The sequence below is a fragment of the Abramis brama genome (genome assembly GCF_963993115.1).
Source record: "Abramis brama genome assembly, chromosome: 19".
In the NCBI taxonomy this organism is placed as follows: Eukaryota; Metazoa; Chordata; class Actinopteri; order Cypriniformes; family Leuciscidae; genus Abramis; species Abramis brama.
In genome coordinates this window covers 30,187,781-30,201,964 of record NC_139981.1, presented here as the reverse complement: position 1 = coordinate 30,201,964, position 14,184 = coordinate 30,187,781, and the positions used below count along the sequence as shown (strand labels likewise).

Sequence of the window (14,184 nt, the reverse complement as noted above, 5' to 3'; positions counted from 1 at the left end):
TATTAAGTATTAACATATTAATTATACCTTGATCATTCATGTTAGTTCATAGTGCATTAACTAATGGTAACATAAACTCTAAAATGTAAAAATGTATTAGTAGGCTAAATGTTGAATAATGAACAATACTTATAGCATTTATTAACCTTAATGTTACAGATGGACTCTTATTGTAGTATTACCATTTCATATAAGTCCTGTCATGCTTAAAGATGATCATCTTTAAATATCTATACATACTCTATGTACAGTGAAGATAAAAAAAGAACTGAAATCGGATGCATTTCTGATTTGTTTCTGTTGGCTGCATTAATATTATCAGTTTGCTTTTCTCATGTCACTAGCTTTAAATATGCAAATTTACTTACAAACAAATGCATAAAAATGCCCAGCTGGATATAAACTAATGCAAACAGATGGTATCAATCGTGACATTAAACATTTGGGTCGGCCTTGCGTATATTCTTTTCACTCTGTTTTAATTGTTTGAGGTTCTGCTAATGTTAGAGTCCTCTCAGCCTTGATGTTAAACATGCTGTTCTTTCTCTAATGCAGCATCTAGTCAACAAATGAATTGCTTTATAATGATATGAAAACATGTACTGTTTTCACACTGTTTCTTCTGTCTGTTTTGAACAGTTCTGCACATCTGAAGTGTCCCGCTCTCACTTGTCAAAACAAACACCACAAGGCCTCTACGGGCCGCTCTCATGTTGTATAATGACAGCAGACACTTCTCAGTAGGGCTGCACGATATTGAAGAAAAGTGCGATATGCGATAACTCATTAAATAATGCGATACGATAATGCTTAAAGTGTGTAAAATTTAAATTATCTTTAAAATATATTTAAAATGCTATAATCTGCATACGTGTTTCACATTCTTTTTGTGACAAGAAAACATCCATACAGCTTCTGAAAGTGAACAGCAGTGTTTTACTGTAGCATAAGAAGTGTTGTTTTAACATCAGTGTAAACCACTGGGTTTAGGGTTTCAGGTTATCCTACATTAGGGTTATTTAACAACAGATGAATAATCAAATGTAAAAATAAAACACTGCTTAGTTTTCACTGGTTGAATTAAATATATACTGATTCTTATTAAAGCTACAAAGGTTATTCAGTCAAGAGCAGTGAGTGATTTTCTCTTTGTCTTTTGTTCATGACCTCAATTATTGCAAGCTGTTGCGATATGCATATCGCGATATATACATTTGCGATATTTCAATAATTTAGATATATTGTGCAGCCGTGCTTCTCAGCATCTTCAACAATGGACTCGACCCGGAAAAACTATTGATATGGATTATTGCCGATTAATACGCAAAACCGATCAATCGGTCAACCTCTAGTAATTTTATTATTTAACTTTTTCTAAGTGCTGGATCGATATTATTTTCCAAATTTCCGGGCTAAAAATAAGTAATTATAGCCATTCAACTTAATAATTGAAAGCAAGTCATTAACAGCAAATATTATATAGTTTTATTCATTGTTTATTAACGCTTACAGAATAGTAAAAAAAAATTATATCATAACTTTTAATTTAAATGAACTTAAGTTTAAGTGAAAACTGTTCACATAAACCCATTATAATACATTTATTTTATAATATAGTTTTTCTTAAATGTCTTACACAGCAAATATTTTTTACAGAAATCAATGTGTTGTTTTTCCCCAGCCTGAAAAAAAGTTCAAGCGAATTGTGATTCTAGCGATAGGCAACTCATGTTCCTGCCAGAGGTCTAGTAATCCCACATTCATAAGGGCTTTTCTTCCAGCGCTCAGCCCTGTTTTCCATCTGCAGGACTCGAGGAAAGGCACGGCTCATTATGCAATAATTACTGCGGACTAAATGGCAAGTGTTCTGTGTCATTTGTATTGTATGTATGTGCATAAGAGACCGAGAGAGAGAGATAAACGCTTCCCTGTGGGTTCTGCAGCTCCAGTGTCTGTCACATACCGGTTTGATTTGCAGGAGCTGTGACAGCTTTGAGATTGAGATAATCGAATAGGTCCTCCGTGAGACATTTGACATTTGTGTGCTGCTAAAGTTTGTGTGGGCAGTGGCAGTGTGGTAGGGCTGGGCGGTATAGCGACTTTGTACAGTAAATCTATGTATATGTTTTTATAAACAGTAAAGGACGAGGCAATGCCGTTTATATCGATATACTGTAGTTTGATATTAGTACACAGGATGAGTTGCTGTGTGGAAAGTGCATAATTCAATTCTTCCTAAACATGAGACATGCTTTATATTAAGGGCTTCAAAATAACTTGTACGATATAGTTAGCGTGTATAGGTTAACGCGGCTTGCCCCGTCAGATATGGTTTAATGCATTTGAGATGTGGTGTTTTCCTCACTGCATAACTTCCTCACTGCATAACTTCCTCACTGCATAACTTCCTCACTGCATAACTTGCGTTTCACGGGTAGATTCTCCATCCGTAAATGTTAGAAAGTCATACAAATATCTCCATTTTTGCTGTCAGGAGTGGATGAGCCTTATGTAAGCGAGTTTCCGCTAAACTTCACACACTTCAGTGAATGAGCGCCACTGCGCACATGCGTGCCAAACAGACAAAGTGCAATAGAATTGGAGCGCCATAATTCTGACTAAAATATAGCTACATTTTGCCAAAATATTTGTTGTTGGAGATTAAATGTGCCATTTGTAGAATTTTAAGCCTACAAGTATGTTTTTGGGATAGCAGCATCTGTAAAGTGACTATTGTAATGGGGTAATCAAATGTAGGCTAATATAATTACGAAGGTCAAATGAGTAAATGTGTTCCTCTTACCAGTTTACATGTAATCTGTGCTTTTGTTTTTATTTTCATTTTTAATTTAGTGATTCAAACATTTTCTTTAAAACACATTATTTTTGTTTGTTAGATTGTAATGTTGTTACAATATAATGTAATGTTATTTTAACCCTTTTTTTGCACATAATAGCACAGCCTAGATATATATACATTCTCTATATTTGTATTCATAGCCTTCAGTATGAACATTGTTTGTCGGACCATTTTGGGCAGGATGTTTTTTTTAAATAAGTACAGATAATTTTTATTATCCAAATAGAAAAAGTATAAAATATAGAGATATGCTCTGTATATCGCCATTTAGCCAAAAATACTGAGCCATATCACCCAGCCCTATCATGTTGCAGTCCTTTTTATGCCGTTCTCATGTTTTCTTGCTCTCTGTTTTTTGCCATCCATTCAACCTTTATAATTTTTGTCCACCCGTCATTAACGACAAATAACAATATTTGTCTTAAACCTGTGATCGCAGACTGGCCCATCATGCTTTAGGCTTAATTCAGGGCAGATATTTTGGTCACACTTTAGTTTAGGGTCCAGTTCTCACTATTAACTATGACTTGTTCCTCAATAAACTCCTAATTACTTGGTAGGTAGTTAAGTTTAGGTACTGGAATGTAGAATATGTTCATACAGAATAAGGCATTAATATGTGCTTCATAAGTACTAATAATATCCTAGTAATATGCATGCTAATAAGCAACAAGTTAATAGTGAGAATTTTTCAGCATGAGCGTAGGGGTGCAAATCTTTGGCTTGTTGCTAGATTTAGTGTAAAGGTTCTGCAAGAGCCTTACTTTAGTATGTGTGTTCTGACTGGCCAATAGAAATAAAATACTGGGGTATAATGACCTCATATCTGAGGCAATGTAAATGAAATGTTACAAATCAGAGGGAACATACTATAATACACGTTTATGCTGGGTGATTTTCAAAAAATTAATTATAAAATCTATGGTTTGTCAAGCATCATTACAGTAATTTTGCAATTTGACAAACGAAATAGCGCCTAGACAAATCTGAGAATACTTGATATAACTTGCACCAGTACTCAGTCTCACAGGTGTCACTCATCACAGCGCTAGTCTGTGACGAATCCAGTTCAAACGCACACCAGAGATACAGTGCGTTCCCTGTGATAATAGTAACAGTTTAGCTTGCAATTATCTTAATGGCTCAGAGATGCTTAATTATTAGTGATTTGCATCACTTAAGCTAAAGAGAGTCACAATAGTGCGCTCCTAATAGTACTGGAGCAGTTTTGGTGCTGCTAGTGGACATTTCTCTACTGTTCAGAAATTTGGGGTCAGTAAGGTTTTTTTAATGCTTCTTTAATGAGTCTCTTCTGCTCACCAAAGCTGCATTCATTTCATCAAAAATACAGTACAAAAGTAGTATTGTGAAATATTATTACAATCAAAATAATTACAAAGGATTGATACTTTTTTTCGGGGAAAGAACAGCATTTATTTGGAATAGAAATAGAAATCTTTTTGTAACAAGAAATTGATAGAACTATTTTTGTAACAATGTACTAGTTTTTACTGTCACTTTTTATCAATTGAATGCATCGTTGCTGAATAAAAGTATAAAATGTCTTAAAAAAAATCTCACCCTAGTCTCTATGGCAGGGATGGGCAACTTCGGTCCTGGAGGGCCACTGTCCTACAGAGTTTAGCTCCAACCCTGAAAAAATCACCTGCCTGTAATTTTCTAGTAATCCTGAGGACCTTGATTAGCTTGATCAGGTGTGTTTGATTAGGGTTGAAGCTAAACTCTGTAGGACAGTGGCCCTCCAGGACCGAAGTTGCCCATCCCTGCTCTATGGAGTAATATGTCAAAACACAATGGGTCTCATTCATGAAACACGAGCAGAACGAATTTTTGTGTAAATCGTATGTAAAGTGGTTCTGGCGTAAATTTTCGGATTCATTAAAATGTTTGTATTTTCAAAATGTTAGTTGGTACGAAAGAAATCTACACCTGCTCCTAGCTACGCGTGTAAGTAGTGCGTTTAACATCAGAACGTTTTGCTCATTAATGAGGCTGCATTTTAATTCACCTTAATCGGGTACATATTTACACAGCATTTTGAAAAAATATTATATATAGTAATTACATACGTTTTTTCTTTTTACTTTTATTACGAGAGCCAGTAATAGCATCTGCAAACGGAACACAAGTCCGCAAGTCTTTTTTTTATTTTTTATATTCAAGCTGTTTATTCATTTTCTTTATTTTTATTTTTATTATTATTATTTTTTTACAAGTCCGCAAGTCACAAGTGTTGCAGTCAAGCTTCATGTCGAACCATTTTCTTTTCACTTCTGGGACTGTTCGATTAACAGATGAAACTCCATTAACTGCATCTGTAATATTCTGCCAAGCATTTTTACCTAAAGCATTTAGGTAAAAGCATTATTACCTAAAAAATCCTTTTTTTTAGGACCTGATACGCCACTATGTACGCTTGAAAATAAAATGTGGCGTTTTGAATGAACTTCTGATAATAAAACTTCAATTTCTGCATCTGAGAAATTTCTCTGCTTCATTCACTTTTGAGAAGACATGTTGAAATCCTTCGTTTCGTGTCATAATATGATGCCCATATATATTTGTCAATCGGTTTTTATGTGCGGGATTTATGGTAATTGAGAGATGAGCGTGCACGCGCGTCCCATTTACGACTGATTGGAATTCATTAACCCACACACACATTTCACTATCAAATCTGACGTTTACGAAGTATTTGTGAATCAGGAGAAGAATTTTTGGGAATGTCTCTTTACGCGCAAATCACTCACATATTTACTCGTATATTTACGAATGTTTCATGAATGAGACCCTATATTCTTATTTTTGGTCCATAACCATATATATAACAATGTACACATTTTTAAGCATTACCAAAAATACATTAATATCTAATGCATTACACATTTGAATTCATTTGGAACAGTTGAACAGTTTATACCACTATATCACTGAAATCAGTTGTATTGCCCACCTCTGTAGTTTCAGCCGGTATATTGCTAACCCCTAATGCATAAGAGTGGTAAAATAAATGATTAGCCATCAGTATCTGCCTCAAGTTTCATAATGGGTGCACCCCCACCATTTATCATTGTCTTCTGACTCTGATTATTTTGTGTCATGTACTAGACTAGTGCAAATGTGATTTGATTATATGAATATGAAAGGCATCCTGTGCATTCATCAGCAGAGAAACCTGCTGGCAACAGGCCATCCTCCTCTTCCTCCATCCCTCCTCTCATCACTCTCAGAGCTTCTCCTGTGGCATTGCATAAGATCTCCGGATCACACACTCCTACTTCATCTTAGAGTCAAAAATAAGATTGTAATGTTTGTATACAAGTCTCTAAATAATCAGGCCCCCGGGTACCTTGCAAAACTTTTGATTCCTTATAATCCCCCTAGAGCATTGCGTTCAGAAAATCAAATACTTATACTCGTACCAGGGACTAAACGCCTTCATAAAGGTGATCGCGCTTTCGCTGGTATGGGACCGATTTCAGATTTCAGGAACTTGCTCAAGGCGCATTTATCATTGACCGCTTATAACAGGTAACCTCAATGTGGTGTCTGTGGTGTGAGATTTGTTACTATGTATGTTTTATATTTTATTCTTTTTTATTTTAATGCAACTTTGGGCAACCTCGGGTTGCATTTAGCAGTGCTATATAAACAAAGAAAGAAAGAGGTTCATGGCCTGCAGCAATTCTGGAAATCCTGCTATCCTCCGCCAGCATAAAGCATTGTTGAAAGAATTCACTTGTGTCAGCAGGGTTAAAGATATGGCACACAAATTGTGTACATGCACACAATCGAGATGCAGGACACCATCAAACAGATAAATAATCAAAAAATTATGCAAATCACACAATAATAGCTGTTTGTTTGAGATCTCTTCTGCAATTACATGTCAGGCATTGTGCCAATTGTGTTTGGTGTCATGTGAAACGGGATGTGATAATGTTCTGATGGAGCTGCTGCAGTGCAACTCTCCGTGGATCCCGTTTAATATAGATTCATTGAAGCTGTCATCTGTGCCCCAGATTTTAGTCCTGCGTTTTTATTCCGTCCCCTACGCTGTCCAAAAATGGATCAATCCCCCATCCTCTCCCCGTTACCGTGCCGTCCACCTCGATGGACAGGGTCTGTTTAACAAAAAAAACTGTCAGATTTAAGACCTCTTCTGTGTGATTTTAAAATGACAAATTAGCCTGATGCATGTTCAACTTACATGACATTTACTGACTATTTGTTTTGTTTTTCCTTGCGCTAATAGTGAAACATACTTGTAGTACTTAGTATAATAATTCATTTTACATTCTCTTATATCATCTCTTTATACATTTCCCTTTTTATATATTTAGTCTGAAATTGCTCGTTGAAAGAAAAACAAAAAAAACACAATAGCCATTTGTTGCGAATATTTAAAACTAAATGTAAAATGCATTGTGAGTTGTGAATCAAGGCATGTTTTTCACGGTATTTTCCATTAAATGAACACGAGAAAATTGAAGTATTTATATGTGCCAAAATAACAATACATAGTAATAAAATATATTTAGATATTTTCATATATACTTGCGTATATTTTCTAAAACATTTTAATATGTGAAAAAAGCCACATGGGACTTTGATGCAATTTAATCACTGAATCAAAGTTTTATATGCAAGGACAGATATTTATCAAAAGTGGCATTAAAGACTTTTCCATTGTTACAAAGAATTCTGTTTCAAATAAATGCTGTTCTTTTGAATTATTCTATTGATGAACTTTCTATTCATCAAGAAATCCTGAAAAATCTACAATAATATTAAGCAGCACAATAGTTTTCAACAATAATAATAAGAAATGTTTCTTAAGGAACCAAATCATCATATTAGAATGATTTCTGAAGGATCATGTGACACTGAAGATGATGCTGAAAATTCAGCTTTGATCACAGGAATAAATTACATTTTAAAATATATTATTATATATTATATTACCCATCCCTAGTACTTGTTCATCTGATTCCAGTTCAGCCATTATGGTCTTATAATTGCAGACTGCCTTGGCAGAACAGTGTTATTTTCTACAAGCTCATGCAGGGACACACAGTTCACAACACTTGGACAGACATAAGGTTCATGGGCAAAGTGAGAGGAGGGTGTAAATGAGACTCCGGTGGACCCGAGAGCCTCCTAAATAGGAACTCTGCTTAAATGGTGTGTTGGTGTGAAACCGCACAGTAAGAGGTATTAGAAATCTTCCCTGCGAGGTTTGCAGGTTGGTTTGATTGACAGTTCTGCCAGACAGGTGTCACTCAGCCTGTTTTGTTTATTGTGTCTTCTATTCCAGATGCCCCACCCTTGGATCGAGAAGAACTGTTTGTCCAGAAACTGCGGCAGTGCTGTGTGCTTTTTGACTTTGTGACTGATCCACTAAGTGATCTCAAGTACAAGGAGGTGAAGAGAGCCGGCCTTAATGAAATGGTGGAGTACATCACACACAACCGTGACGTGGTCACAGAATCCATCTACCCCGAAGCTGTCATCATGGTGAGAGAGCACAAATATTCCCTAAGCAGACATACATTAATGAATCCCATTTAGGGGATGCGATTATGCTTGATTATGGCAAAAATCATATCATAAAATCAAGTCTATCACCGTTACTTTGGTCAGTGTTATAATCACGATAAATTAAGACGATAGGCATGGGCAATATTACCAAAGTCTAATGAGTTTTTTTCTTCTTTTTTTCTTAGATTCTTATTAAAGTTCCTCTTTGTCTTTTGTTGTTTGATTAAAGTGCCCTATTATGGTTTTCCGAATATATTCCCTCTCATGCAGTGTGTAATATAACTGTTTGTGAATGTAAACGCTCCGCAAAGTTGTAGAGTCGAAAGTGCACGATAAATAAAGTGATTGTCTCCCAAAAGAAAGAATCGACTCTGAACCGCCTATACAAGTCATTTGTATTTCAAATCCCACTGTGTGATGGTTCTACAACATGAAAAGACATTTGTATGGCGTTATGCCCACCTTAATTGTAAGTTGTCCACCCGCGAACAACTTGATCAGTCCTCAAACACGTCATTTTGCTGATGTTAAACGTGGGATTCGCAAAACGCGCGCTCTTGAAAGATGGGTCAGTACCCAGTTTATTTGGACCAGCTTGCTAGTCACAACCTGTAAGCATGAATATTATTGATGTATATATTTTCTACCTGATTTTCAAAATACGTAGTTTTGTGTTTTATATTGTGTAGGCCTCTGGCTAACCAGCCAATACATGTAATTACTGTCTTACTGAAATACTTCTGCTAAGCAGCGGTGCGACACTATTACCTAAAACTGTCTATTAATGCTAGAGCTGGGTATCGTTAAAAAAATGTCAATACCGATACAGGTACCTTGACTTTGATACCGGTTTCTGAACGATACTTGTTTTGATACCAATTACATGTTATTATGTATTTTATTACGATTATTACAATTACATTACATATTACCTAAAAAAACCCTCTGGTTTTATTTTTTCAGTTTGTTGACTCTTTTTTACAGACTCAATGACTCATATAGTTGTTTATAAATGTAATTTTGGTGATCAAAGTGTAGTTTAACTTGACTTTAATATCAAGCATGTCACACAGCTAAATCCAGGGTTCATACAAGTACTTGAATTTGACTTTTTTACATTTAAAGTCATGGAAAACCCTTGAAAACAGCCACATTTATGAAGAGATACTTAAAAAGTGCTTTACTTAAAATAACAATATATTTTTTTCGAAAGAACAAAACAAACAAACGAAAGAACAATATTTTCACGCAAAATTAACACTGCAGCCTGTCTGATAATATGAAGTATGGCAACATTATAATATCAAATATTATTTATTGAAAAATAATAGCCATTATAAACTTTGTATTTAATATATATTATTAAATACATTGTAAGTTGTGTTTTGGATACCTTATATCTGTAATTTGAGTTTTAAAAATCCTTAAAAAATACTAAAAATATTGCGTGAGATCTCAGATTGTAGTCCTTGTCCTTGAAAAGTCCTTGAAAGTCCTGGAATTTCTTTTTACAGTATCTGTACGAACCCTCTATATCACCATTACCTATATACATGGTCCCCGTGCATATAAGCAATGTGTGGCCTAGTTCACACCACCCTACCTCTCTTGAATGCTCGCAACTGAAGCTAAATAAAGTACTGCATTTCAAAAATCAAATGTAGTAATCTTTTTTAAAATGGAAAATTGCCCCTCTAATTCAGTTTCCATGGCAACATTGATCCTCTCCTACCATTCTGAGATCCCTCAACACACTAAGGTGGAAACACACTGAGGTTGATGCCTCAGCTGCACTGTATCGTGTGACTCACCCTTCACGTGAGTCACAAGAACTCATTACAAGTGACTAGTGGCATGGAGGATTTAGAGATATTGTATGTTAAACCTATAATCTAAAAAACATTTCATAAATCTTCATTTGAGACCTAAATGTGTCAAGTCATTTTGTCTCACCAATTGCTTGACATTTTGTTCTTGTACCGCATACACATTTATTTTGTAAATTTGTTGGTCTATATACACACGCATGTTAAACATTAGCTTCCACTTCTTTTTTTCTTAGTATTTCTTTCCTTCTCTTACTCGCATATATGTTTGTTAGCTGATTCTCATCGGGCCAGAAGATAATAGGACAAAACATGTTGAAAGTGCACACCTCTGCCTATCATGTGACCGATTGACAGAAATGGCTTTTGCCTGACCAGTGCAAGGGTGATTACTACCCAGGCCAAGGGTAAATCTGCTCAAGTGTAAATGTACACCAGGGAATTGTGGGTAATTACCCGTCATAAATCAAGGCCCAGACACCTGCGTTTCCTTTCAGCCATTCATAATTCAGAAAAGAGATCTGCTGTGTCCTAAATAGGGCTCTGCAATACAAAACTATATTTTTCATCAATTTAATATACAAATATTCATGTACTTGCTCTGAAATAAAAGAAAATGGTTTTTTTTTTTTTTTTTTTCATAAAATTGATTTCCACAGAGTTTTAACTAAATGCAACAATGCAAAGAGTTACATATTAATACACAGCGATATCTACATACATGAACATGCACAGAAAAACTACTGGCACAGCCATTAGGAAACCTAATGCCAAATAAAAGTGCATTAAAGTCATTGTGATTTTAAAAAATTATCTGGTGTATTTTGTGAACATTTATATCAGCAAGCCCCATTTCTAATCATAAATCTTGTGGCTCTATTGTAAGACAATTGCAACCATATAACTAAAACCTCTTAGCTTCCAGATGCACATTGTCCTCTCACGTCCCTCATTAGTCTCTCACGTCCCGCTCTCCTGTCTCACTTCGAGGTGTCAATGAGAATGTCTCGCCTCTCCCTCTCCTGTCTGGAGGTCTGAGTCGACTCTAGTTTGAGGCTGTGGTCGAAACATTGCGTCATCTTGACAGAGAAAGCTGTGCCGCCCCTCTGCAGTAGTAACACTCCTTTCCTTCCTCTCAGCCATTTTGGGACACACTGATAAGCAGTATCTCACCACTTGTCACTTCAGAGGGAGTTGATATTTGAGGTCATCCATATTTAATGCCTTTGATTCATAATTAGAGCTAAAGAAGGATGATATTTCAGTGTTGTAGTTTGTTCACAGCTCTGTGAGGTGATGGTTATAGAGCTGATTTGTTTAGTGCAAACATTATGGTGAAGTTTACAGACGGTTTCAAGACAATATTAGAAAATACCAAATGCATTCTTATTAAATGAATAGTTCTGACTCTAAACTCTGATTGGACAGGTATTGTTCAAAACCACTGTAAAATGCTAGTACACACCTGTCACCATATCTATATTATTGCACCAAATTGCTTTCCAATTGTTTGGCTAAAGTTATACAAACTATATATTACTTTGTGAATGAATTTATTATTCTGATTATTAATTAGCATAAGTAAATGTAACTATATATTTTTTATTTTGAGCTTGTGGCTCAGATTCAGCATTGGCATGTTTTATTTCTGGTGACGTTCATGCAGAATGCAAGACAGAACACATTAAAATGAAACGCAACACAGGAATTCAAAGGAGAACCTTTCAATTAACAGTGTCCTATCAAGCGAAAACTGACATTTGACGGCCAAAATTGTCCATCTCTACATAAGATTAACAATTATTAACAATTAATAATGGTGCATGTGGAATGTAACATTAAAAGCAACAGCACAAGTACCTTCCATGATGAGTTTGGTGGACTTTAGAGAGGTTTGGGAACATTTATAATGCTTATTGAAAACACAATTATAAATTAAACTTCAAAATGTAAGTTTTGGCTTTACAAGTCAGTTTTCTGTGTGAAGAAATTTAAAACCAATTCAAAAATATAATTTGTATAACAATATTCCAGTGTAGCAATAATAATAAAATTTTGTGAACTGTAAATCGGTAATAATTGCTTGGTACTAATACTACTTAGTGCCGTGATACTTTCACAAAAAAAGTATTGCGACAAAAAGGTATTGTGGTTTATTATAGCACTTTTAGTATATTCTTAGAATGGACATGTAATGACAGATAATGCGTTTCTTTTTTTCAGTTTTCTGTAAACTTGTTCAGGACTCTTCCGCCCTCTTCCAATCCTACGGGAGCAGAGTTTGACCCTGAAGAGGATGAACCCACTCTGGAGGCCGCTTGGCCTCACCTGCAGGTGTGTGTGGAGCTTCATATTATCATAACACTAGTTGTCTACCCGGTCCATCATTAAGTTTGCAATATCAGCGTTCTAAATTCGGCTCTAAAAGCCCTGTCATATTTATAAAAATCTTTAGTGTATTAGTGCTGCACGATAATGGTTAAACTGATAATGATGATTATTTTGCTCAAAAACTGTAATCATGATTAATATCCAGATATTCCAGAGAAAGAGGAAGATGAGTTAACACACACACACATATTAATATATATATATATAAAATAATTATCAAAAGGGGTAAAGTAATAAAGGCCATTTCACTTCACCTAATAGGTCTGTAGATGGCACATGGACTTCATTTAACCAACTATGACAGCTTCATTAAAGGTCCCGTATTATGCCCCTTTTCACAAGATGTAAAATAAGTCTCTGGTGTCCCCAGAGTGTGTATGTGAAGTTTCAGCTCAAAATACCCAACAGATCATTTTTTACAGCATGTTTAAATTGTCATTTTTTGGGGCTCAGAAAAACGCGCTGTTTTAGTGTGTGCCCTTTAAATGCAAATAAGCTGCTGCTGGACGACCCAGGGGGCGGAGCTTCATGAGCTCGCGCTCAGTCTCTCAGGACAATTTCATCTCACGGAATGATGATAATATCAGAAACTCTCAGTAACGGTGTTCATTTCGAGTCGGACAATAATGCCTACAGAGTCAGAGTGCTGTATAGAGATGGAACAGGTATAGTTTAGTAGTTTAATTACGGTTATTATAACGTATTTGTCATCTGCTTGTATGTATCCATTATTTATTAATAGCCTACAAGTCTGCTGTCTGAATGATGATCAAACATATACTGATGAGTTTAATAAAGTTTATTGTACATCACACAAAAGATGAAGCGTCAGTTTTACTTCAGAAAATCACCGTAAGAGCTGAGTAAACACAGTAAGTTATAAGAAGTGCGCAAGTACATAAACGAATTTCGGTAGAGTTGAGGGAGCATTCCTGTGGGCGGAGGTTAGTCAAAAAACTGTTCTAGTGACGTCATTAAAGAAGGAAGTAGAGGGATGTAGTCCAAACGGGCCGTTCGTTGTAGGCGACTTCTGTTAAATAAAATATCTCGCTTGGTATTGAACTTTGAGCTTTATAATTTTACAGATATTATTTATACTCTAACAACAACATTACACACTAACTAAAGTTTGAAACATGGGATCACGAAGAACGGGACCTTTAAAACGGAAAATCAATACAAAAAAACGATGGCTCCTAATCTTAATTCCAATAATTACAAATGTTAAATTTTTACTTTCTATTGGATCGCAGAGGTTGCATTAATGCATTTATTTATCAACCATGATCGCAAACAATATGGTCGAGATTCATGTTTGGATTTATTACAGTTTGACACAGAGAAGGTTCACTCGCAGATTTAGTATCTGTAAATCACACATCCGGCCTGGTGAACACAGATTGGCTGTATGACACTTTCCTTCTAGCAGAATTTCACAATGGAAATCGCTAAATTTACATGTATATGTTTGTCGGTGTTGTCAGATCATCAGCGCTCCTTAGAGAAGATTAAGTAGAACATAAACGAAGAAAACGTATCCTTTTA

General features: G+C 35.5%; 1 protein-coding gene across 2 annotated transcripts in view; it reads left to right on the top strand.

Moving 5' to 3' along the window:
• The window catches only part of ppp2r5d (protein phosphatase 2, regulatory subunit B', delta), a 50,120-nt gene that overhangs the window by 19,260 nt on the left and 16,676 nt on the right, over positions 1 to 14,184 (top strand). For both annotated transcript variants that reach the window (XM_084093405.1, XM_084093404.1), the window contains exons 4-5: positions 8,199 to 8,398; positions 12,472 to 12,582. In XM_084093405.1, the coding sequence (XP_083949531.1) occupies positions 8,199 to 8,398; positions 12,472 to 12,582 (311 nt within the window). The remainder of the gene's footprint in view (positions 1 to 8,198; positions 8,399 to 12,471; positions 12,583 to 14,184) is intronic.